The 24440-nt window shown below is 39.0% G+C and overlaps 1 protein-coding gene across 1 annotated transcript in view; it reads right to left on the bottom strand.

Moving 5' to 3' along the window:
* IL12RB2 (interleukin 12 receptor subunit beta 2) overlaps window positions 1-24440 on the bottom strand; it is a 71616-nt gene that overhangs the window by 7653 nt on the left and 39523 nt on the right. Inside the window, exons 9-13 of the mRNA XM_090269587.1 lie at window positions 16981-17178; window positions 10733-10831; window positions 10484-10642; window positions 6272-6409; window positions 1279-1369 (exon numbers count right to left, since the gene is read on the bottom strand). Coding sequence (XP_090125713.1) covers window positions 1279-1369; window positions 6272-6409; window positions 10484-10642; window positions 10733-10831; window positions 16981-17178 — 685 coding nt within the window. The remainder of the gene's footprint in view (window positions 1-1278; window positions 1370-6271; window positions 6410-10483; window positions 10643-10732; window positions 10832-16980; window positions 17179-24440) is intronic.

Raw genomic sequence — 24440 nt, 5'->3', positions numbered from 1 at the left:
AACATCTGAAGAAAACTATTGAAATACTACATTTTTGAAATTCCCTCATTAAATAATGCACATTTTAAAATTTTTAGATAATACAATTAAATAGAAATAAAATCACCTATGATTTTATTCTCTAATATAACCACCATTAATCTTTTGGCGTATATCCTTGGGGTAGAAAGTGTTAATTGCCACCCAATACCTGTTCTCTTCTCCTCCTTAGGAAGAGCACTGTAATTCATAGGGACAATCATGCACCTAGGTATAAGGTCATGATTTTAAACTTCCCCACCTCACCAAGTTCTGGCCAATGAGACCTAACCAACAGTATTTTGTGTGATTTCACGACCTGTGGTTGTAAAAGGCAGGCACGATTGCTATAATTCCTGCAGCCGCTGGACCACGAGGGGAAACTGATGGAAGCCAGTGTCACGATAACAGAGCAGGAAGATGCAAGGAACCAAAGTCCTCAATGACTATGGAGCTAACACCAGCCATTACTTAGTTTACTTCCCTTACTTGGGTGAGAAACCGTTAGCTAGTTTAAGTCATGTAATTTTGGCCATAAAACTTAAATAAAACCAAATTTAGTGGTAATGGATAATTATGTTTTTGTGCATGTGTGTATGTACTATTGTTTTTAGTGGAAGTACATAGTTTTGCAAGCTGCTCTTTAAAATGTAATTAGCAAAATCCATGATTAAATTTTCTTCTACAGTTTTTAAAAGATTTTATTTAGTTTTAGGAAGCGTGGAAGATGGGGAGAGAGAGATGGAGAGAAACATCAATGTGTGGTTGCCTCTCATGCACCCCTAACTGGGGACCTCGCCCACAACCCAGGCATGTGCCCTGACTGGGAATCGAACTGGCGACCTTTGGTTCACAGGCTGGCACTCAATCCACTGAGTCACACCAGCCAGGGCTCTTCTACATTTTTAATGGATGCATAATACTGCTATATAGTATAAGATATATCATGATTTAGTTAATTCCTTGTCATTGGGCATTTATATTGTTTCAAATTATTTTCCTTTTATGAACAATACTTTAGTGAGCATTTTTGCCACCGAATAGCTGCATATCTCTATGATATACTTAGAATAAATTTCGAAGTAAGAATTGCTTTGGTAGCATATATTTTTTAATTTAACATTTTCACTCCAAAATGTTGAGTAAATTTAGTTTGCCACCAGCAATGTATGAGAGCATCCATTTCTTGGACTCATAGCAACAACAATTACTATTTAAAAAAAACACATTTACCAAAATGGGCAGGTGTAACCAACTCACTTTTGCCGGAAGTAACACTTTGAGAAAATGCCTACCGCGATGATAGCAGTGCAAATACTTGGTACCACAAATCTGCTCCAATTAGCTTTATCTGAAAAGATAACAAACCCTGTGACTGAGTTATCATCAATGAACATTTCAAAATACTATTGTGTGAGCCCTCTGGGCCCTACCCACAGCCCCCAGGTAGCTGGGCCTGGGAAAAGACCAACTCATTTTTATCCATTCATTTAGGAGAAGGGGACCTCAGGAAGCCAATCCTATGGGTCTGAGATGGGCTCCAGCCCTACAAGAGCTCCTTTCTCTAATGGGTGGAAGGAAAAGAATTGAGATATACAAAGCCCTGGTTGAAAACTGGGTGCCCTGAATTCTGGTATTGAATCTTCCACTGACTGATATGGGATCTGTGGACCTATTCTTGATCTATAAAAGGTGAATGATAGTGACTATCTGCAGGTTGCTGTGAACATTAGAAGTATTTAAAAGCACAAGGCAATTCATCTATCTGAACATAGCAGGCCCTCAATCAACAGTAGCTAGTAATTTTACCAAATCGTTGGATAAACCCTTTACCTAACTAAGGTCTTTGAAATTGTTTTGGTTTCTTCCTATGAATGTGTATTTTGCCACGTTGTCAGAATTATTAATTAATCCATTATTCATTATTGACCATGTACCAGGCCCTAGTAGGTGCGGAGATACAGAGATGAATAGAACACACACTCTGCTGTCTTCAGAAGTTATGAATGTGACCCATGTAAACAATGGTAAAGACAAGTCTGTACAAGGTCATGTAGCAGAGAACAGCATGGTTCATTGGCCTCATTTACAGCTCAGGAAGGTTTCTCAAAAGGCATGATATCAAAGGTTTAGAGTTGGATGGATAGGAGTTGGCTAAGCAGACAAATTAGGGAAGCACAGACTAGACAGAGAACTATGCAAAGGAATGGGAGGAAGAAATGGCACAGCACTTCAGGTGATTACAGGTAGTCTGGTCTTGCTTTTGAGTATCAGTGATGAGCGTGAGACAAAGGATGAAGCAGGATCGATGAACTGGACCAGATCATGGAAGGCCTGGTAACAAACCAGTTTGAATTCGAGCTCGAAGCCCTTGGGAAAACACTGATGGGTTGTAACAACAGGTGGAATGTCAGCACTGGGGATCTTGCAGAAAGATTCTTCTGATAGAATGAAGGACAGGCTGAGTGGGAGGGGGCACAGGGGAAGCTAGGGGCCAGAGACCTGTTAGGCTCAGTGAGAGCTGTGTTATCAAGGCTCAATGGGGGAGTTAAAGCAGGCAGCCTCATTACCAGTCCATACAATCAGTACAGCTGGACATTTCTTCAGCATCTGCCTTCCTTCCTGGGTAGTTGGGACAGTCTGGAGTACCATGAGTTCAAAGATGCTGAGTTCTTAATTAATTTCTTCGTACAAGTTAACTTTTATGGGAGTAGCTGGGAGATGAAAAGAGGACTTCATTTTCCTCAGTGGAGAATTGCCTAGCGTAGAACAACAAAGCACTGAACGATCAACTTGATACTCCATGTCACAAAGCAAGAACAGCTCGTTCTACTCTTGGAGCAAATGCAAACTATTGCTGCCAGAGAGAACAGCGTAACTTAAGTAACTCAAATCTGAGTTTGATTTGTAGTTCTATTTACCACCTCAATGACCTTGGGTAATTTTTCTGTGCCTTGCACTTGTAAAAAAGCATCCTAATTCCTCATACCTTTATTCCGTATTGAGCACCTGGTAGTGTGACCAGGTATAATCATGTAAAGCAGGCACTTTACATGGCTGTGGGCAAGATTAAAAGAGTAAAAGTATGTGTTACGTAGGTTGAATTGTGTCCTCTCACCCCCAAAATTCATATGTTGAAGTCCTAACTTCCAATACCTCAAAAAGTGACCTCATTTGGAAATAGGGTCATTGCAGATGTAATTAGTTAAGATGAGGTTAGACTACAGTAGGGTGGCCTCTCCTCGAATATGACTGGTGTTCTTATAAAAAGGGGAAACCTGAACACAGACACATGCACAAGAACAGCTCAATGTGGAGATGAAGGAAGAGATTCACAAGCGTAGGAATGACAAAGACTGCCACCAGACTCAAGGTGAGAGGCATAAAATAGGTTCTTTCATAGCTCTCAGAAGAAACTAACTCTGCTGACACCTGGACCTTGGACTTCTGGCCTCCAAAACTGTGAGAAAATAAATTACTGTTGTTTAAGCCACCCAGTTTGTGGTACTTGGTTACAGGAGCCCCAGCAAACTAATACGAGGGGGGAACCAAAAAAAAACTCTGAAGTTTATTGATAAAAAATTGTATATTTATCCTTATATGTTTAAACTTCAGTCACCTTCAAAGTACTCTCCATTTCATGCAATATACCTATTGAGACTTTTTTCCACTGCTCAAAACAGTTTTTGAATTCATCGATTGTGATGTCTTTTAGTGCTTCTGCTGTTTTTGTTTCACCTCTTCCACATGGGCAAAATTAGTCTCTTTGAGGACATTTTTCATCAGGGAAACAAAGTTGCTTGGGGTAAGGTTGGGTGCATAGGGAGGGTGGGGCACTGGGGTCATGTTGTTTTTGGTCAAAAACTGAATACTCAGTGCAGCGTCGGCAGGTGCACTTGTAGATCACCCATTGTGAAATGGGCAAATGTGTTGGAAGAGTCTTCAAAAAAAAAAAAAAAAAATCACCGAAGCTGAAGGTAGCCTCTCACAACAATACCCACTCATACACTGATACAGATAGGTTCCTAGAACACTCACCTAGTGGGGGGGAAGCCTGTACTACAAGGGGCCTGTCCTCCAGAATATAATTCTTGTATTTTGGGGGGTCCCCCCTCGTATGTTACAAAAGCACATGACACAATGACTGGTAGGTACATAACTATCTGATTGTAATAGCTGCTATTGTTATTGTTGAGATTATACTCATCATTCATTAAAGAGATATTCAGAACAAGTACTATGTGTTGGGCACCATTTTAGACCTTGAAGATAGAGATAAACAGATACCAGTCCCTGCCTATTGGATTTAGAGTTTTGAATATGGGTCAAATGTAGTACATTATGAAGGAAATGTGGAGGTGCATTTGGGAATGTTTCCTGGAGGAAACATTTCCACTGAGTTTTGAAAAATGAGTAAACACTGTCTCCAAGTAGACAATGACATGGTAGGGCCATCCAGTTAGAGGAAACAGCAAGTGTAAAGTGTAGCAGTAAAAGAGTTATGAGAGACTTCCAGCCAAAATGGAGGCCTAGACTGACACGCTCCGTTTCCCTCCACAACTAAGAAGAAATACAACTACCACAAAGCCAGAAATTACCAGAAGTTCCAGAAAACAAAGCTACATGGAAGTCTAACGTATGAAGTTATAAACAAGTGGTGCTTGTCTGGATGAGTAGGAAGGGCGAAGCCAGGGTGGAGAGGTTAAGCTGTGTTGTCAGCGGCAGCTGCGGTGATGGCAGCGGGATGGCAGTAAGAACAGACACCCATATTTAAGGGGAGGCAAGAAGTGCCTGGGGAGCACCCCTGGCTGCAGACCAAACTCATCAGCTTGCGATTCCTATGCCAGCGAAGGCAGGCCCCCATTGCCTTGGACTGTGAGGGCTGGAGGGTGTGGGGACGGAGGAGAAGGCTCCCAGTCTCTCAGCAGAGAGTGAATGGCAGGAATCCATCTTGAACACCTGCCCCCACACAAAGCATGAAGCAGCAGACAGGAAATCTTTCTGAGGCACAGTTCAGAGCTTTGGTTATAAGCAAGCTTACAGACCTAATAGCAGATCTTAAACAAGACGGGGAAGGAATGAAGGCTAGTCCTGCTGAAATGAATGAAAACACATATTAAACTAGTGGTGAGGGAAAGAAAACCAGGGCTCAAATCAACAAATCAGAACATAGGGAAGGAACAAATAGTCAACCAGTGCAGAAAGAGGAAATGAAAAGTGAGGAAAAGGAGGAGAGGCTCAGAAACCTATGGGACAGCTATAAGCAGATCATAGGGTTGCCAGAAGGTGAAGAAGAAGAACTAGAAATTGAAAAATTATGTGAAAAAATAATGAAGCAGAACTTCCCTAACTTGGAGAAGGAAATAGATTTACAGGTCCAGGAAGCACAGAGAGTTCCAAAAAACTGGACCCAGGGAGAACCACACCAAGACACATTAGAATCAAAATGTCAAAAATTAAGGATAAAGAGAGAATCTTAAAAGCAGCAAGAGAGAAGAAGAGAATTACATACAAAGGGGTTCCAATAAGACTATCAGCTGAGTTCTCCAAAAGAAACTCTGCAGGCAAGAAGGGACGGGCAAGAAATATTCAAAGTAATGAAAAGCAAAAACCTACAACCACAATTACTCTATCCAGCGAAGCTGTCATTCAGAGTAGAAGGGCAGAGAAAGTGCTTCCAGGACAAAGTAAAACTGAAGGAGTTCATCAGATCCAAACCACTGTTATATGAAATGTTAAAGGGACTTGTTTAGGAGAAAGAGGACCAAAGCTATGAACATTAAAATGAAAACTGTATCACAACAACCAACAACAGAAGCTAGGGAATCAAAATAGAGGCAAACTAAGTAGGCAACGAGAGTGGGAAAAGAATTATAGGTATGGGGAACATTTTGGGGGGAGGTCAATGGGGAGAGGGAAGGGGGAAAGGGAGGGAGATAGTGCAAGAATTAAGAAGCATAGTAGGAGGGAGTGGAGTAGACAGGAAGATGTTGAGAAGACCTATATGCACAACCAATGGGCATGGACTAAGAGGGGGAGGACAACTGGAGGGAGGTGGGGGTCACTGGGTGGAGGGGAACAAAGGGAAAAGAAATTAGGACAATTGTAACAGCATAATCAATAAAGCATATTTAAAAAAGAGAGTTATGAGCAAATAAAAGAAAATCTGATCATCTCCGTGTCAAAGGCAGTGGAACTATACACCTGTGTGGGAATCCAGGGTGGACTCTTCCTCTCTACAGTTGTTTCTTACCTTGCAGCCGAAACTCCCTCTCGTTTCCCTTGGGGCTTTCGCCAGCTGCTGTCAGAGCTGTCATCCACAGGAGGTAAGGCACTCTGGGCTGCAGGCTGTTTATTGAATGTGAATTTGGGGAGACCCTATAGGGAATTTCTGAAAGGAAGATAAAGGTAGAAAGCTACGTATTAAAGGAAACATTTGAATATGGGTTTTTACTCATTTTTATTTGGTAATCTTTCATTTAACTCAGAAAAGAAAAGCATGTTTGTATTTTAAGAGTCTTAATTAATACTTAATACTTTAGTAGGCTCTAGACCCTGTCATCCATGGAGGCCTCACTTCACAGTGTATCAGAAGAATTAAATATTTTTTCCTGCGGCAAAAACTTTTGAGAAATTTTTTATCATTTTCCTTTTGAAAGTATTTAGCTGTAGGTAATTCATTTTTATTTCCTATAATGTTTCTGGCATTTACCAGGTATATTTGAGAACTCTTGGGGAGGAAATTAAATGTCCAAATTGTTTTCAATGGAACTTTTAAGAAAGCTACGTTTAGCAATTAATAAAATGGATATTTAAGCAACATTTATTAATTTTGATTTTCCACTTGTTTTTGTAGGCTCTGAATACTAGGCTTAGTGGGCTTAATATGACGATCTGCTACAATTTCACATAAAATCTAAAACCTAAAGCAATGCTACTTAAGATTAGATTTATTTTGGCAGTTTAAGCCTAAACCATCAGTTCCTTATGCTCTCAACGCCCCTGCAGATTCTCAGCACAGAAGATGTTTTTTGAGCACAATGCACCGATGCTGTTTTTCTCCAAGAAACATGAGTGCTGGTAGCCTTCCGTAAATAGTCAATCTTCTCCCTCAGTGATCTTCAGGGTGTGAGTTTGGAGTAACCTCTCAAACACTGGGATCAGGGTGGGGTACTGTGAAATTAAGGCCAGAACTTCAGCAGGAGCAGCCCAGCCTGTGCTGGTGATCAAAGTGGAAACTAGAACCCAGCACCTTGTGCCTCAACATCACTTACTGGCTCACAAACCCCAGGGCAAGTCAGATGATGCCCCTATTTGCTGGAATTATTGATAGTTCAACAGTCATAAATACTGAGTGTCTGCTCTGGACGAGGCATCAAGTATACAAAAGCACAGTATCTGCCTCAAAGTGTTCAGCATCTAGTTGGGGAAACAGACCCCTTACACTCCCCATCCCTGCTTACTATGGGTGACCAGAAAGATGGAGCCCTGTAATCTTACATCCACTCCCCCCAAAGAGGCCGAGGTTGGAGTGGGTTATGTAGGAGCTGTGACTATTAGAGCAACTTCTGTATTTTACATCTTGCTGAGAAAAAGTGCCATGTGGAATATTCTCAAGCCTACTCTAACCTGATGAAATTTCTTGCACAGACTAAAGCTATATGATTCAACTAAAAAAAAAAAAAAAATCTCTTTTCTTATTCCTACGTCAGGGGATTAAAAAATTAATTTTGGAGCAACCTTCTGCTCATCTTGCTGCAGCAAAGCATCAGAGAGCATCAGGGAGCCAACTGTTGGACTGTGTGAGGGCATCCTTAGTTCTGGGAGGGAAATGAGACAGACGCTGGAACAGAAGAGAAGAAATTTGAATGGTGTGCTGGGCCAAAAAATTTATACACAGACACACATGCACGTATGTGTATCTGAAGAATAAAAATAGAAACTTTATGGGGGGAGTGGTAAGGAGGAGGATGGTGTCAGCAGTTTGCTTGGCAAAATAGGTTGCATTGAATAATGGGAGAAAGAAATCGTACAGGAAATACTGGTTCTGCTGCCTGGGTCTGGGCTGTGATCTCAGGCACAGATAAAGGGGCCATTAAATTCTTGGCCCTCTGAAACTTTAGGCTCAAGGTAGTTCAAGGACAAAGGCACTCGTTTAGGAAGATGTGATAGTTGCCAATATTCTGACAGGGAGTAGATAAGAAGGTCAAGTGGTATCAGGCAAAACAGCTACATTGATACTGAACATGAATTTTTCCCTAATAATCTACACTGGTTTAACAAAGTGCAGGGTGGTCATCACCCATTTGTTGTTCAACAAATACTGTGTTTATTAAGAACCTACTGTGTGCCTGGCTGTATTGTAAGTACCCTGGGACAATGATGAACAAACTGTCATGGTGTCTTGTCCTCGTGATGTTTAGAGCCTGCAGGCAAAAACAACCAAGTGGTAACAACATATAATGTGTGCACCAGTAGAGACTGGCCTTGGTGCACACGGCAGTATCAGCAAACTTGCAGAGGAGTGGCTGGGCACAAGAATCACCTGTGGAATGTACTGATAGGCAGATGCCCGAGCACCATCCCAGTTCTACACCCCTCTTCTCCTGCCCAGGCAGAGTTAAGCACTCCTACTGCACTCTGCGTGTGCTGTCAGTCTGGGGCCTGGCAGGCAGCGCTAAAAGACACGAAGACAGGCCCCCTCCCTCCCTGGAACTCCATCCTGCATTTGTGTGAGGTGCCTCTCTCTCCTGGTGTCTTTCTCCTTCAGCCTACTGCCCTCTATTGCTTCTAGAAGCTGCACCTGTGAATTCATCTGCGATTTCTGATTGTCACATGCCATAGCTAGTTGTCAGTCCTTGATTATAGCAGTTACATCAGTTTTATGTACTTTTCCATCTCCTTCAATAGACTGTGAACTCTGTGAAGGCAGGGAATGGGTCTTATGTGCTTAATGAATAACAGAAAATTTTAATCTAAACCAGTATAAAATAGGACTTTGACTGGACTTCCTCTCCTTTTGATATATTTTAAAATACCCTTATATAGACATTAGAGTCATCAAATCTGTGGCAAACTAAAGTAGGTATTTCCTTCTACATCTACAAGAGCAGCTTTAAGAACCAAATGACCATGTTTATCTGTCTGGTTGTAAATAGGCATCCTGGTTTCACCTCTGCCAAAATGAATATTGAGAGGTGGAGGGGAGCAAATTCCACATGAAGAATTTAAAATGGCTCAAGAAGAGGTCAATTGGTTCATCACCTTTTGGGGTGTTTTTCAAAAATACATTCTTCTTATCAATGGTGAATGTTAAGTGAATGATTGTAAAGTCTTAGAATACTAGAGAGCTGTTAAAGAGAATGAGGCAAATCCCTATGGAATGATGTGGAAAGATCTCCAGTATATATTATTGAGAAATAAAAGCAAGGTGAATATCAGAGTACAATGATTACTCCAAATATATGCTTGTTTATGAATTACATTTTTTTCTGGAGGAACACACAAAGAACTGCTAACAGCCTCAATATAAAGGAAAGGATAATTTCAATTTTATGTCTTATGAAAATATTTGAATCTTTTTATCACACACTATAGTAAAAAATTAACTAGCTTCAAAAGTTATAACTTAGAAAAGCAACACTGTAGGCCTTCTAAGGTCAAGAGACAGGACCAACTCCTAAAGTTTCCGATCAGCCTGGCAGGCAGTACTCGAGCACCCACATCTCGGGGGGCTTTGTTACATTCTCCTCGGACCATAGCTCTCATAAAGGAACAAACATGTTACTTCTTTATGATAACTTCTCCTGAAAGAAAGCAAGATGCCTATGAAATAAAAAGAAGGGCAAGCCAGGTTAAAAAAAAGAAGAAGAAGAAAAAAGAAAACTCTGAATAAATCAAAGTTAGAACATCAAATCTGCCAAGTGCCTTGGAGCTACTATGAATGAGTGATCCATGCAGTCATTTGAGATAATGCTCCAGCCAGAATTTATTTTAATTGCTTTAGTCTTATCATTATAGAATAACTATAGGTCATAAGGAATTGCTTAAAATGTATTGGATTTTATCCATTTTGAGAAGAAAATAATATGCTATGATGATACTTACAAACGTGGGGATCCAAAAGTTCTCCAAATGCATTTCTTGAAAACCTCAAGGGTCTATATAATACTACCAAAGTGCCTTTATTGCTTTTTGAAATTCTGTCTCTCCATTTAAGTAAGCTCCTTGAGAGCCTAGTCCATTATACTAATATCTTTAATTTGCTTGGCACATATATTCAGTAACTGTATGTATGTGTTTAGATGTCTTTTATTTTCCTTTATTCAGTTAATGTCACATTATTTATTGAGCGCCTACTAAGTGCCAGGCATGGTTCTAGCACTTTGTGTATGTATGTACATGGGTACACTTGTGTTCTCCTGGCATCTGAACAAGAAAGACCCCATTTGTTTCTCACACATACCACAAAATTGAGATTGGGAATTGGAGTCCCGTTCTTTCCAATATATCCTGTAATGAAGGATGCAGCCCATCTGTTTCTGGGTTGGAATTTGGTCCCATGAAATTAAAATGCTCCCCATTTCCTCTGTGATGGCATTAATGTCAGGGCCACTCAGGGGTTCTGTAAAGTAGAATACAGGAGGCTTTTGTCACTCTCCAAATCTAAATTGTTGAACTAAAGCAAAATTTGGCAAAAGGTCCCAAGACTCACCTTTATGCTTAGAGTCAGCCCGGATGGAGCTGCATCCTCCTTGGTCCCCTGAGAGTGCATGCACATGGATTTCATAACAGATGTAGGGTTTTATGTTCTCTGCGAAGAAAAGGGAGTTGTCATAACATGTGAATCACTAAAGGAGCTGCTTTAATATCGGATACAGACACTTTGAAGGCATTTCTTGCCTCTTTTTAATTTGACGATGGTTCAAATGTAATTTGAACTGAGGGTAAAGGAATTACCTAAGTTACAAATTCTCAGCATCCTATTTTCCATGGCACCATGTGCTGGAAGCCACAGCTCTCATGTCCTAAGTTCACCTCGTAGTGAATAAATGAGCAAACCTGAGTTTCTTTCCAGGATTATTGTGATTAAGGGGACAAAAGCTAGTCCAGGGCCAATAAGGCTTTAAATATAACCAACAGACAACTTATGAAACAAAACTTTTCTTCAAGAAAAAAGCTTTGATTTCTACAGATAAATGATTTGCTGTTTACCAAAAAGTGAGGCTGGGATTTTTTAGGCATTGGACCTGGAAGGCTCTTCTAATTCCACAGGTGCTTATCAGGATCTGACAGGGCAGCACTGGATGACACATTTGGTTGTGACTAACCAGGACACATTCAGTGCAATCCAACCCATTGTTCCTTTGCCTCTACCTCTCCCCAGCATGTTCCAGTTAGATGTCAGTTGCTTCACAGCCTGGAATATTTGGAAGATATCTCGGAATGTTAATGCTCCTTCCTAGCTTTTTTATTATATTTTTAAAGAATTAAAAAGAAATTAATTTTAGAGAGAGGGGAAAGGGGAGGAAGAAAGAGAGACAGAGAAAGAGAGACAGAGACAGAGACATCAATGTGAGAGAGAAACATCAATTGGTTGCCTCCTAAATGCATCCCAACCAGGGCAGAACTAGCCATGATGATCAGACAAGAAGAAGAAATAAAAGGCATCCAAATTGGAAAAGAGGAAGTAAAATGGTCATTATTTGCAGATGACATGACAGTGTACACAGAAAACCCTACAGGCTTCATGAAAAAAGTACTCAACCTAATAAGTGAATTTGGCAAAGTAGCAGGATACAGAGTCAATATTCATAAATTGATGGCATTTTTGTACACCAACAATGAACTATCAGGAAGATAAACTAAGAAAAAAATCCCATTTACTATAGCACAACAAAAAAATAAAGTACCTAAAAATAAATTTAACCAAGGAGGTAAAAGACCCATACTCAGAAAACTCTAGAACACTGAAGAAAGAAATGGAGGAATATACAAATAAATGGAAGCTTATACCATGTTCATGGATTGGAAGAATTAACACCATTCAAATGTCCATACTACCCGAAGCAATCTATAGATTCAATGCAATACCTTTTAAAATATCAATGGCATATTTCAAAGATCTAGAACAAATATTCTAAAAATTTATATGGACCCAAAAAAGACCCCAAATAACCTCAGTAATCTTGAGAAAGAAGAACAAGGTTGGAGAGACCACAATACCAGATATCAAATTATACTACAAGGTCACTGTAATCAAACAGTCTGGTACTGGCACAAGAATGGACACATAGATCAATGGAACAGAGTAGAGTCCAGAAATACACCCATGTCTCTGTGGTCAATTAATATTTCACAAAGAGGACTCAAGCATACAATGGAGTAAAGATAGTCTCTTCAATAAATGGTGTAGGAGAACTGGACTAGTACATAAAATAAAATAAAATAAAACTAGACTATCAATTTATTCCATATGCCAGAATAAACTCATAATGGATAAAAGACTTAAATATAAGTTATGATACCATAAAAATCCTAGTGGAAAACAAGTGATAAAATTTCAGATATCTCACATAGCAATATTTTTGCTGATATATCCTCTAGGGCAAGGGAAATAAAGGAAAAGATAAACAAATGAGACTACATCAAATTAAAAAGATTCTGCATGGCTAAAGAAACCAACATCAAAATGAAAAGGGAACCAACTAATGGGAGAATGTATTTGCCAATGATATATCAGACGAGGGTTTAATCTCCAAAATATTTAAAGAACTCATATGATTCAATACCAGGAAGACAAGCAATCCAATTAAAAAATGGGCAAAGGATCTGAATAGATACTTCTCCAAGAAGGACATACAGTTAGACATATACGCAACAACGTTAGCCATCAGAGAGATGTAAATTTAAACCACAATGAGATACCACCTCACACTGGTCAGAATGGCCACCATTAATAAATCAACAAACAACAGGTGCTGGGGAGGATGTGGAGAAAAGGGAACCTTAGTGCACTGTTAGTGGAAATGAAGACTGGTGCAGCCACTATGGAAAACACTATAGAATTTCCTCAAGAATTAAAAATGGAACTACCTTTTGACTCAGCAATTCCACTGCTGGGAATATACCCTAATTATCCAAAAACACCAATACAAAAGAATGTATGCACCCCTATGTTTGCAGCAGCACTATTTACAACAGCCGAGGCTTGGAAACAGCTTAAATTCCCATCAGTAGATGAGTGAATTAAAAACTGTTACATTTACACAATGGAATATTACTCAGGAGAAAAAAAGAAGGAATTCCTACCTTTTGCAACAGCATGGATGGAACTAGAGACTATCATGCTAAGTGCAATAAGCTAGTCGGTGAAAGACAAATACCATATGATCTCACTTATAAGGGGAATGTAATGAACAAAATAACCTAAGGAGCAAAATAGAACCAGAGGCATAGAATCATGGAATAGACTGACAGCTTTCAGAGGGGAAGAGGGAGTCTATTTGCAGAAAGGTGAAGGGGCTAGTGAAAGAACATATATGAATGACCCATGGACATGGATAGTGGTATGGGGATTGACTATGGAAGTCGGGGGCAGGCTGAGCTGAGATGGGTAAAGGGGAGAAAATTGGGACAACTGTAATAATATAAACAATAATATATATATTTTAAATGCACAAAAAAAAAAAAAGAACTTGCCCCTTTTTGATGCATGGGACAATGCCCCAACCAGCTGAACCACCCAGCCAATGTACCTTCCTAGTTTTTAAAGTGCCAATGTCCTATCAGCCATTAAGTTTATTGTCAAGTTGTTCTTTTCTGCCCAAACTCCTTATTTCCATAATTTCTACTTGCTATAAAGAAAAGCCCTTTTCAGAGATACTGCCCATGACACATCTTTAAATTCTCCATGAAAATTTAAAGGAAAAAGAGGTGAATCCCTAGCAGGTAACTGCAATATCATGTGGTCAAAACAAGGACTCCCCTTGTTTAATGTCCTGCTGTAGGCAGATATGGTTCCCTACCATTCACAATTAATTAGGAGTTAATATTTCCTTTTGGGGGGAGAAGAATTTTACATCACAGAATAATTTACTAAAAAGTGTGTTTTATATAAAAACCTATTGTCCCTTAAATATTCCAGCAAATAATCAGGATAGAAAGCTCACACACAGCGAGCTCTGTCAGAGTGGCCATGAAGAGAAAAACCTAACTCCACAGGTGAGTTCCCATTTGTATTCATGAACTAAGTGAAATGGAGAAAAAAAATGGTAGTCAGCTTAGTCCAGTAATCCAAGGATCTTCATGGGTGGCATCCAGACCTGAAGCCCCAAGGGCAACATGGAATAGGACTCACACTTCATTTGCAAGGGGTGAGTGCCTGGCTGTTCTGCTACTAGTGGTGGAAGGTGCCAATCAACCACTGTGCCCTGCAGAGGCTTGGAAGTTCCAGGTGAGCTCATTAGGCAAATGCTTCTGTTGCACTTTGCTATGCAAAATGTGAGCTCAGGGTAGAAGCCTTTGGAATGGCTGCATCAGCAGCTATGGGCTTCTTCTTGTGAATAGCCTACCATAGCGGAGGACGGGATAAAATGTGGCACAGCAACTCAGGTGACATTTCCCTTTCCATAAAGCATAGAGCCCTAGCAAGCTTGTTCCCTGGTTCTGACCTTGAGGACTCCTGTTTTACTGGCTAATTCTTATATAAACACCCTTAATCATCTCTGCTCCCCACTTCAAATGTGCCTTAGCCCTGCTGCCCAGAGGCTGCAGCCCACACTGTAAAATTTTTCATTTCTTTCTTCATTCTGGCCTGAATGACAGGCTCATTTTCTCATACCATCATGCATACATATATACCTGGCAACCTCGGACAAAGGCTCTGTCTTCATGTTTACAGCTAATAGGTGGATTTTCTGCAGATAGCTAATTTCACCTATTACGTATAAGAGAAGGCAAACACTAAATGACCAGTAATGCAGAGTACTGTAATCCTAGAGGAAGTACAAGGGAGTGTGCAGAAGGGGGACCCAAATAGCCTAGGTATGAGGGGAGGTTTTCTAGACATGGCATTGTCTACATACTTGTCAAAAGAGTGGCTCTGTATGGCCTGAACCATTTTTATCCAGACAGAACAGGACTGATGACCTCCAGCCTAGGTCTCCTCAACCTACAACTGTGGAGCTGGACTGCATTCTGGTCCTCTCCAAACAATCCACTCTGCTCCACTCAGCAGCTGAGGTTGCGATGGTGATGAACCATTACTGACTGGAGAGGGCCGTCTTGAATTCATGATAAGTGTGAATTACTTAATTTTTTAGGAGTTTATTTCCATAATGTAACGGCAACATAAACTAATAGCTAACCAAGTGTTTTCAAGTAGGAGAACACCTTTAATTACCTTATTTCTCCAACTGTTATATTGATCTTATTCAAATAAATATTTCTAAAATGCTTAATAACATTTTAGTTTCCTGAAAATGAAAAACATTCTCTTTCTTCATCTATTTTATGGTATTTGTATATATTTATAAAAGGAGGGAACTATAGTGACTATATGATTCAAACTATCTCACAGGGGTAAATCCTAATACAGTTTACAGTAAGCATTCACAATTTTGTAGCAGTTTCGAGTTCACTAAATGCCTTTACTACGCACCATTTCATCTGATTTGATGGGCCCAACAGCCCTAAAGGAAAAACGGTTCCACTGCAACAACTCCAGGGACTAGCAATTGTCCTCCTATCAGAGACCATGACAGGTAAGGAGAGTTCTTTCTCAACATAGAGCTGGCATCTGCCTTATAATTTCCACACAGAGGCCTCCGTTTTACCCTCCAAAACAATGAGGGACACTTATTCTCTTTCATGTACACGTCAAAGCCAGCAACAGCCATCAGACCACTCAACCCCCAGCTACAAGTCTCGGTTTTCACATTAAAAGTTTCCCAGTGACTTGCTCATGTTCCGGCAGCACTCTCTTTAAGTGTAGTGATCAAAATTGAACACAATCCACTACAAATCTGAGCAGTGAGACTCTGAAGGAGTCACACAGTTAAAGAAGGACCATCTCGTGTATTATCATCTGGTGTGCTCTGTTTATTCCACCTGTGTAAATCTTGCTTCCTTAAGCAGGGTGTGTGTATCCTTCTGGACAAGTGCAATGATTGTCATATGTAATGAAAGTATTATGATTTAGAGCTTGAACACCTATTACAATTTTAGCTCTATTACATATAACAATAATGATGATGATAGCTAAATCATTAAGCACTTAAAATGTGTTAGGCACTGTTCAAAACATTTTCTCTATATTAATCCAATTAGTCCTCACAATAATACAAAAAACCCATTTTACAGATAAGGAAACTGAGGCACAGAGAAGTTAACTAATTTGCCCTAGATTATGCCAACTAGTAAGTGACAGAGCCAGGACTCAAGTTTAGATAGTCTGGCTGCAGAACCAGCACCTTTGTGAACTTAACACTTAAAAATTACACTGCCTAAGTTCTGTCCAATAATTTTAATATACTTCCAGTCACTTGATTGGAAATGAAAGACTTTCTAGTATCCTTACCTATATAATGGGAATGATAACTCTTGCTGCACATGATTTTTCTGAGACTTAAATAAACTCCCAAAAGTAAGGCGTCCATCCCACTGACTGGTTGCTACTTAGCTCTCAGCCATGCTCATCTGGTTTAAGTGTTCAGTTATCATGTAGTGGCACTGTGTCAGAGTTGTGAGTTTTCCATAAATACTAGAGCTTTTAGCCAACCAGTTGGTCTTCTAAGGCTGCAGTGGCACATGCTGAGGTGCTGTCCTGACCTTAGGTCATCACTGTCCCTCTTTCTCATGTAGTCACTTGTAATTGAAGGCAGGGTTTTAGGTTCCTACCTGCAATTTTCTCAAACAATATTAGTTTAGTAACCTCCCAAAGGAAGGTGAACAATTAAGTACCTGAAATCAAAGCAGACATGTTGTATTGGGGAGTCCGTAGCCAGTTTAGAGGGGTCATCATGTCTCCCCCCAGAAGCTGCTCCCTCCATTCCATCACGTACTCTCGGACAGTACAGGCAGCGTTCCTGGGAGGCTCCCACGTCACCATAATGCTCTCACCCTCTGAGTTTGCAGAGACCTGGCCAGGAGCCAACAACTCTTTATGGGGAAAAACAAGGAGGGGTTAAAACAAAAATCACTGTAGATGAAGATATAAAACACAGTAAATCTTAGCAACGCTTTAGGAAGAACCAATTTCTTTTTAAGGTATTCAAGTTTGACAGGTTTAAGTTCATCCTACTTTTCAGTTCTTGGAAAACTGGCATCATCAACTTAGACAAGGATCCTCTGTAGTGTTATTTGTAGAATTTCTTTCCCTTCATCTTCCATTTCACTTTCCATTTCCAATGGTACTGGCTCTAGTGAATGTAACATGCATCCTTCTAATCCACCTTATCTGTTTATTTAGACATATATGTATCCTTGAAAATTAGTGTTGTTTTGTGCTTGTGAGTTATTTCACAAACTGTATTGAGAGTAGATCTAATGCTTTTTCTGACTTTTTTTTTCACTCAACTTTATGTTTCTGGGATATATCCATCCTGCTCCTTCCTTTAGACTGCTGCCTCAACGCCTTCTTTGTCCAGTCTCCAAGTGACAAGTAGGAGTTTCCCTCCAAATCTTTACTAATGTAGACAAAGAGGGTGCTGTAATATATCATAAGTTCCTAACTGGGAAGGTCATGGAGGGTAGTCACCCCCCAGGCCTCTCACTTCTTAGGGAAAAGTTTTAAGCCAACCCTGTCCATTGTTCTTGTGCATCTAGGTTAACACACCTTTGAGATGCCAGAAGTAATACCCTTTGCAGGCATAACCACCCTTAAGAAAGCACATAATCTTCTAGTCCAACCCCTACTTTGTTTTCTCCCACTTTCATGTAATCTTCCTTATGTCCCATTTTTAATTCCAAATGCATAAAAGAACCTGCAAAACTGTTCTCCTCCAGAGCATCTGAGATCTTCATGGCCAGCATATGTCATCATTTTCACTCAAACTCTTATAAAAATTTTCTACAGGCTTGGATCTTCTTACATCGACATAGAGACAAACGTGTCCTTGTGTGTACCCGTGTAAGAGTGTCTCTGGGTGTACATGCACAGAGTTGCGCAATGACAGCGGAAATTCACACGTCTCACTGAACATGGCCAGGCTGATGTCTAAATAGAGGACCAGTTGCACTCCAATAGGAAAAGCTTTGAGAGATCTCATTTCCCCCCAACACTTGGTGTTTTCTGACTTTCTAATTTTTGTTGATCTGATACATGTGAAATGGTATTTAATTGTGGTTTTGTTTCCATTTTCTGATTTCTTATGAGACTGATCTTCTCTTCATGTATTACTTAACACCTGACTTTTCCCCCTTATAAGAACAGCCTGCCTGCTCATGCACTTTGCTCATTTTTTTCTGAGTTTCCTGTCTTCTCTATGATTTGCAGAAATAGCTTTTATATTCTAGATCTTAATCACACATCAGTTTTCAATGCTAAAAACGCCTTGCTCCAGTCTTTCAACTCTCTGATAACTTTACGGTGTGTTTGTCGCACATAAATACTTACTTGGCATAGGTAGATATACTTACGGTTTGAGCATTTTGACTCTTGTTTATGAAATCTTTCCATCCTCGGGTCACAAAGATACTCAGCCACATTTTCTTCTATTGACTTTTGGTTTTACCTTTCACATTCAAGTTTTTTTATCCATAGCTAACTGAAAGGTTTTTTTTAAGGGAATAAATTTTATTATTTTTTTTTCCATACAGTGAGTCAATTTTTTTAGATGGGATTCCATTCCTAACATACACCAAGTTCTATATATTATTGAGTCTGCATCTGGTCAGCTTCTTCAGCAGAACACATGGTTTATATTACTAGGCTTTGTAATGCCTATTTGGTTGGTAAACCCTCTTCTCATTTTGCTCTTCTATTTTCAAAATGATCTTGGTTCTTCGTTTAACTTGATTCTTCCATGCAGCTTTTAGAATCAGTTTATCAGAGTTCCCTAAAATTCTAGCTGTTTTTTAAAACTGGATTTTAGTTAAATATATAGTTTAATTCAGGGGAAATTGATGTTGTTACAATGTTAAATTGTTCCATTCATAAATATACTGTTTCATTGAAATTATTCAGCTCTTCTTTCATATCTTTTAATGCAGTTTTAAAATTCCTCCTTAAAGTTTTCATGCATTTTTGTTAGATTAATTCCTAGACACTTTAGACTTTTAGTTTGTTATATAAATGGCATCTTATTTTCTACTTTAAAATTTTTATTTATTTACTTATTTTTTAGAGAGAGAGGAAGAAAGGGAGATAGAGAGGGAGAGAAATATTGATGTGAGAGAGATACATCAATTGGTTGCCTCTCTCACGCTCCAGACGGGGCAATCCAGGCATGCGTCCTGACCAGGAATTGAATCAGCGACCTTTTGCTTTGTGGGATGACACTCAACCATGGAGCCATGCTGGTCAGGGCTTATTTTCTGCTCTTTCTATTATTAATTTGTGTGTTATTCTTATGTCTGGCAAACCTGCTAAATTCTTTAATTAGATCTAGTAATTTGTCTTTTACCTTTGTTGAATTTTCCATATAAATACTTAAAAATCTTTCTTCCACTCTTTAAATTATTTCCTTTTTTAAAATCTTGTTGCTAATTTTAAAGAGAATGTACCCATATATCTTTATTACAATAAAATGATATTTGTTGCATGTTGCTGGTAGAAAGTCTTAAAAACTAAAAAGTTTTCTTCCATTCATAGTTTCTATATAGGTTTTAAAAATAATATATCACTTACTAAAAACTATTTCTAATTATTTTTATACACCTGTTAAGACCATAACCCTTTTGTTCTCCCTCAGTATTGTGATGAATTACATTGTTATATTTTTCTGATATTGCTCCATCTTTATATTCGTAGATCATTTTGCACTACATTTTGCCGAGACCTTTAAAAGTATAGATTATTATTTAGAGAAGTTTTAAGTTTATAGCAAAATGAGCAGAAGGTTCACAGTTTCTATATATCCCCTGCCCCTCACACACACACTACTACTGACATTCTGTAAGATTCTGATAAATATTTTCAAGCATTTCATCCTTTTCATTTACTTTTTTCTCTCTCATTGTGACTCCTTTGAGGTGGTCATTATTATTTTTCTTTCAATTCTTTCAGTGTTCAAAGTTTTCTTTCTTTTTTCAACCTCTTTGCCGTTTTTGATGCCTTTTGGAAGAGTTTCTTATTCAATCTTCTACTCACTCATTTAATCTTCTGATACGTCCTTTCTCCTAACTCATCAGCTGAGTTCTTTATTTCACCAATTGGACTTTCCACCTTGCCAGGAACCAGCCTGGATTTCCTCCCCCATGATGTCTGTCAGAGCTTGTTCTCTCCCTCAGATCTCTGATCACTACTCACCTTCTCTATGTGACATTTCAAAACTGTCCCTTTTGCCTCAATCATTCAACTTCCCATCTCCATTTTCACTGAGAGCTTCTGAATAAAGGTATGAAGTTCATAAGATATCCTGAAAAGTGCCTACCTTAGAGACAGGTGGCCTGGTTTGTCTGTCCAGCTCTGCGACTAATTGAGTGTATGATCTAAGATACTTCATCTCCCGGGGCCTGAGTGTCTGACACCTGTGTAGGCCTGGTTATGACTCTCCTGGCTTCTGATTCTTCTCCTAGTTTCAAGAATTCTTGAGCTGAGAGACTGGTCAGAAATGTAAAATATGTTTTACTTGTTGGCTGTGAGTTTGGCACACATTCAATTTTCATCAAGTGAACAAAATCATTCTTGTGCTTTTTGATATGCAATGCTGTGTCAGTTGCCTTTTACAATAAAGTAGTCCTTACGTTTCTCAAAATGAACATAATTCTGCCTGTTGCGGCATTATTTTTCTCTCCCTAAAAGGAAAGCTATCTATGTGAGTAGTGTGAACATATACTGAAAAAGAGGGAGACACAAAGTTATGGCACAATATTTCTACAGATCATTCAGAATATGTGTGAGACAAGAGCCACCAAGGATGGGATTATGTGATTTGCCAATTCATCCTCCATAGGTAACCCAGAGATGCACAACGGCTTGTATTGGATGGGTCATGTGTGATCTTAGGAGATGCAAAAGGTTCTTGAGAATCCAAGGTTTCCAGGACCAGGACCCTCTTAGTGACAGCTCGGTTGTACAGAACTGTTTCAGTGTCCTACCTTCCCTCCTCTACATGCTCCTCCTTAATGAGCCTCGTCCTTACCTAACACCTGTCCATTCTTAGAGAAAGAGGTGTTCCTTTAACTCTTTTTGTCACTGGATTCATCATCTTTCAGCTCTCCTGGGGACTTTCTTCCATCATTTATCCCCTCTCTCCCCTTTATCTTCAACTCCTCCTCACTCAGATCCCACTTAAAAACAAACCAACCCTCATGCCTGCACATCTGTTCTCCCTCACCTGGTTAATTACCAACTGTCTTTCCACACCCTGTTCACATGTTGCCTCCTCTCCAAGCCCATACTTTGGCTTTTCTCTGTTCCTAGAGCTACCTGTGCATACCTCTAACCTTACACTTATTATACTGTACTATGATATACTTATTTATATGCCTGCCATTCCACCTGACTAAATATAACTGAAGGACTTCAACAGTATTTTTTAATCTATTGCTGGATTCCAGTTGACTTAAATAGTATATGCTCGGTAAAGGACTACTGAATGAATAAAGTAGAGGCCAAGTCTAAAATAATGAATGTGTCATTTCAAGAAGTTGTTATCAAATCTAAATAAAAAGTCTGGAATGGGTCCAGAAAATTCATGAGGCTTATATCTCCAAGACTCACCTGCAGTGAGGTTTGAAGAAGTAAGGTGTTTTGACATGTTGCATTTTAACAACAGCAGGATACTAAACAGCGATATGAGTTCAATTTTCCCCACAGAACTCACCTTAAAACTTACATATGTAGCACTTACCCACTGAAGAAGAATTTTAAAAATATGAAAAGCAAAAGGGAAGGAAAATTACCTGTAATCCTATGACACAATGATGACCTCTATTAACATTTCCATATATATTCCACTAAATTGTTTTTAATACACAAAAAATGTATACCATGTAAATAGATATTTTAAATGGCACCATCCCATATACACTGTTGAAAGCCTGCATTTTTACTCATTATGTGCATCTTTCCATGGCAATACAAACATAGCTAATATCACCTTAGTGCCAATGTGGAATTAATGCTGGTGAGAGTCAGGATATATTAAACCAGTTCATCTTCTATTATTTCACATTTAGGCTGTCTGTATTGTTTTACTATATATTTTTCAAAAAACACCTTTTTATTTGCACTTATTATTTGCTGAGGATATAGTCCTAATGGTAAAATTTCTTTTGATAAACATATCAAAAGATATGTTTATATTTAAAACTTGTTACATATGGCCAAATTATTCTTTAGAAAATTGGACCAGTTTACACACCCACTAGCAGGGAAAGAACACTTTTCCCCATACTTTCACCAGTGTGGATTATACTGATTCTGCTTACTCTTTCTCAGGCTGATTTTGCTTCTCATGCTTTTTCAAAATTTTCATCTCATTAATTGCTAATTAGGCTGAACATATTTTCAAATCTTATTGTTCTTTTTATATCTATTATTTGAGTTACCTGTTTATACACCCTGATTTCTTATTTATTTAAAAAAGATAATCCTTTTTTTGCCGAAAAATATATACTTTTCTTAAATTTCTACTTATACACCTGAAACTAATACAAAATAATACTGAATGTAAACTATAATTCAAAAATATAAATTTTTTAATTTTAAAAAATAATGAAAAAAATCTGTCATAGCATTAACATTTGTTAGATCTGAAAGTGGGAACATGGTTTTGTTATGTTACTCTCTGAAAAAATATTGCTACTTATATTTTTAAAGTTTTATTTTGGTGTTTTTAAAAGTTGTTTATTTTACTATGCAGTAAGTTTAAGCTTTCGCCTTCATAGTGAACCAATTTTTCCTTCAGGTTTCTGTCTTAGGTAGCTATACCACAGGAGCAGAGATTACCAGTTGCCTACCAGATACCATCTCTTCATCTTCTTTAGGGAGGCAACACTGCTGCCTTGCTAAAGAGCCTTCTTTGCAGCTGGGTGTGATCAATTAGAGTCAATGACGGCAAAGTGTGTTGTGTGACCTGGGGTGAAGCTCCTCAAGGGTGAGGGGGTAGGCCTTTCTCTCTCCCTTCTGTTCTGCTGCCTAGATGAAAATAGCTAGAGTTCTGGCAGCCATCCTGAACCATTTCCATCTTGAGGATAAAAGCCAGCTTGGCAGAAGGAACAGAAGGAAGGAGCCTGGAGCCCTGATGATGTCACAAAGCTGTTACGCCAGCCCTAGGCAGTCTACCTCTGACTTCTTTAATTTATGAGAATAAATAAATCACCATAGTCAAGCCTCTGGTAAGAGCAACCCTCATTCCTGAGAGCAATTCCGAAATCATATACCAACCCAAGGTTATATCAGTATTTACTTGTATTTTCTTCTAGTTATTTTTATTACTCTATTATCTCCATGTTTATAGATATGCAATTGAAATGATATATAACCAAGATTTAACAGTGTATATAAAATAATCATGTCTAGTAGAAGCTTTTTCAAAATGATGATTGCTAGACTCACACATAGGTAAAATTGTTACATTGAATTTTAAGGAAGGATCTAATTAGAGTTTTATTCTATTAGGCATTTTTGGGAAAAGTTATGTCTTTTTTTTCAGATTTAATGTGTTTTATTGATTAAAATATTACATTTGTGCCAATTTCCCTTCCCTCTGCTCCCCTCCACCCGGTGGCCCCCCTCCCTCCAGTTGTCCCCCCCTTTTAGATTATGTCCATTAGTTGTGCATACAGTTCCTCCCAATCTCTCTCCGTCTATTCCATTCCCTCCTACCATGATCCCCAATTCCTATATCATCTCCCTCCCTCTCCCCACTCCCCCTCCCTGTTGACCTCCCCCCACTATGCTTCCCGTACCCACAGTTCCTCTTCCACTCTCGTTGCCTGTTTAGTTTGCCTTTGTTTCATCTCCCTAGCTTCTGTTTTTTAAACCAGTCCCTTTAACATCTCATATAACAGTGGTTTGGATCTAATGAACTCTTTCAGTTTTATTTTGTCCTGGAAACACTTTCTCTGTCCTTCTATTCTGAATGACAATTTCGCTGGATAGAGTATTCGTGGTTGTAGGTTTTGGATTTTCATTACTTTGAATATTTCTTGCCCGTCCCTTCTTGCCTGTAGTGTTTCCCTTGAGAAATCAGCTGATAGTCTAATTGGGACCCCTTTGTACATAATTCTTTTCTTCTCTCTTGCTGCTTTTA

Source organism: Furipterus horrens, unplaced genomic scaffold (assembly GCF_987537825.1).
Source record: "Furipterus horrens unplaced genomic scaffold, mFurHor1.1.pri manual_scaffold_3, whole genome shotgun sequence".
Taxonomy (NCBI): domain Eukaryota; kingdom Metazoa; phylum Chordata; class Mammalia; order Chiroptera; family Furipteridae; genus Furipterus; species Furipterus horrens.
This window is presented reverse-complemented; position numbering and strand designations above follow the sequence as displayed.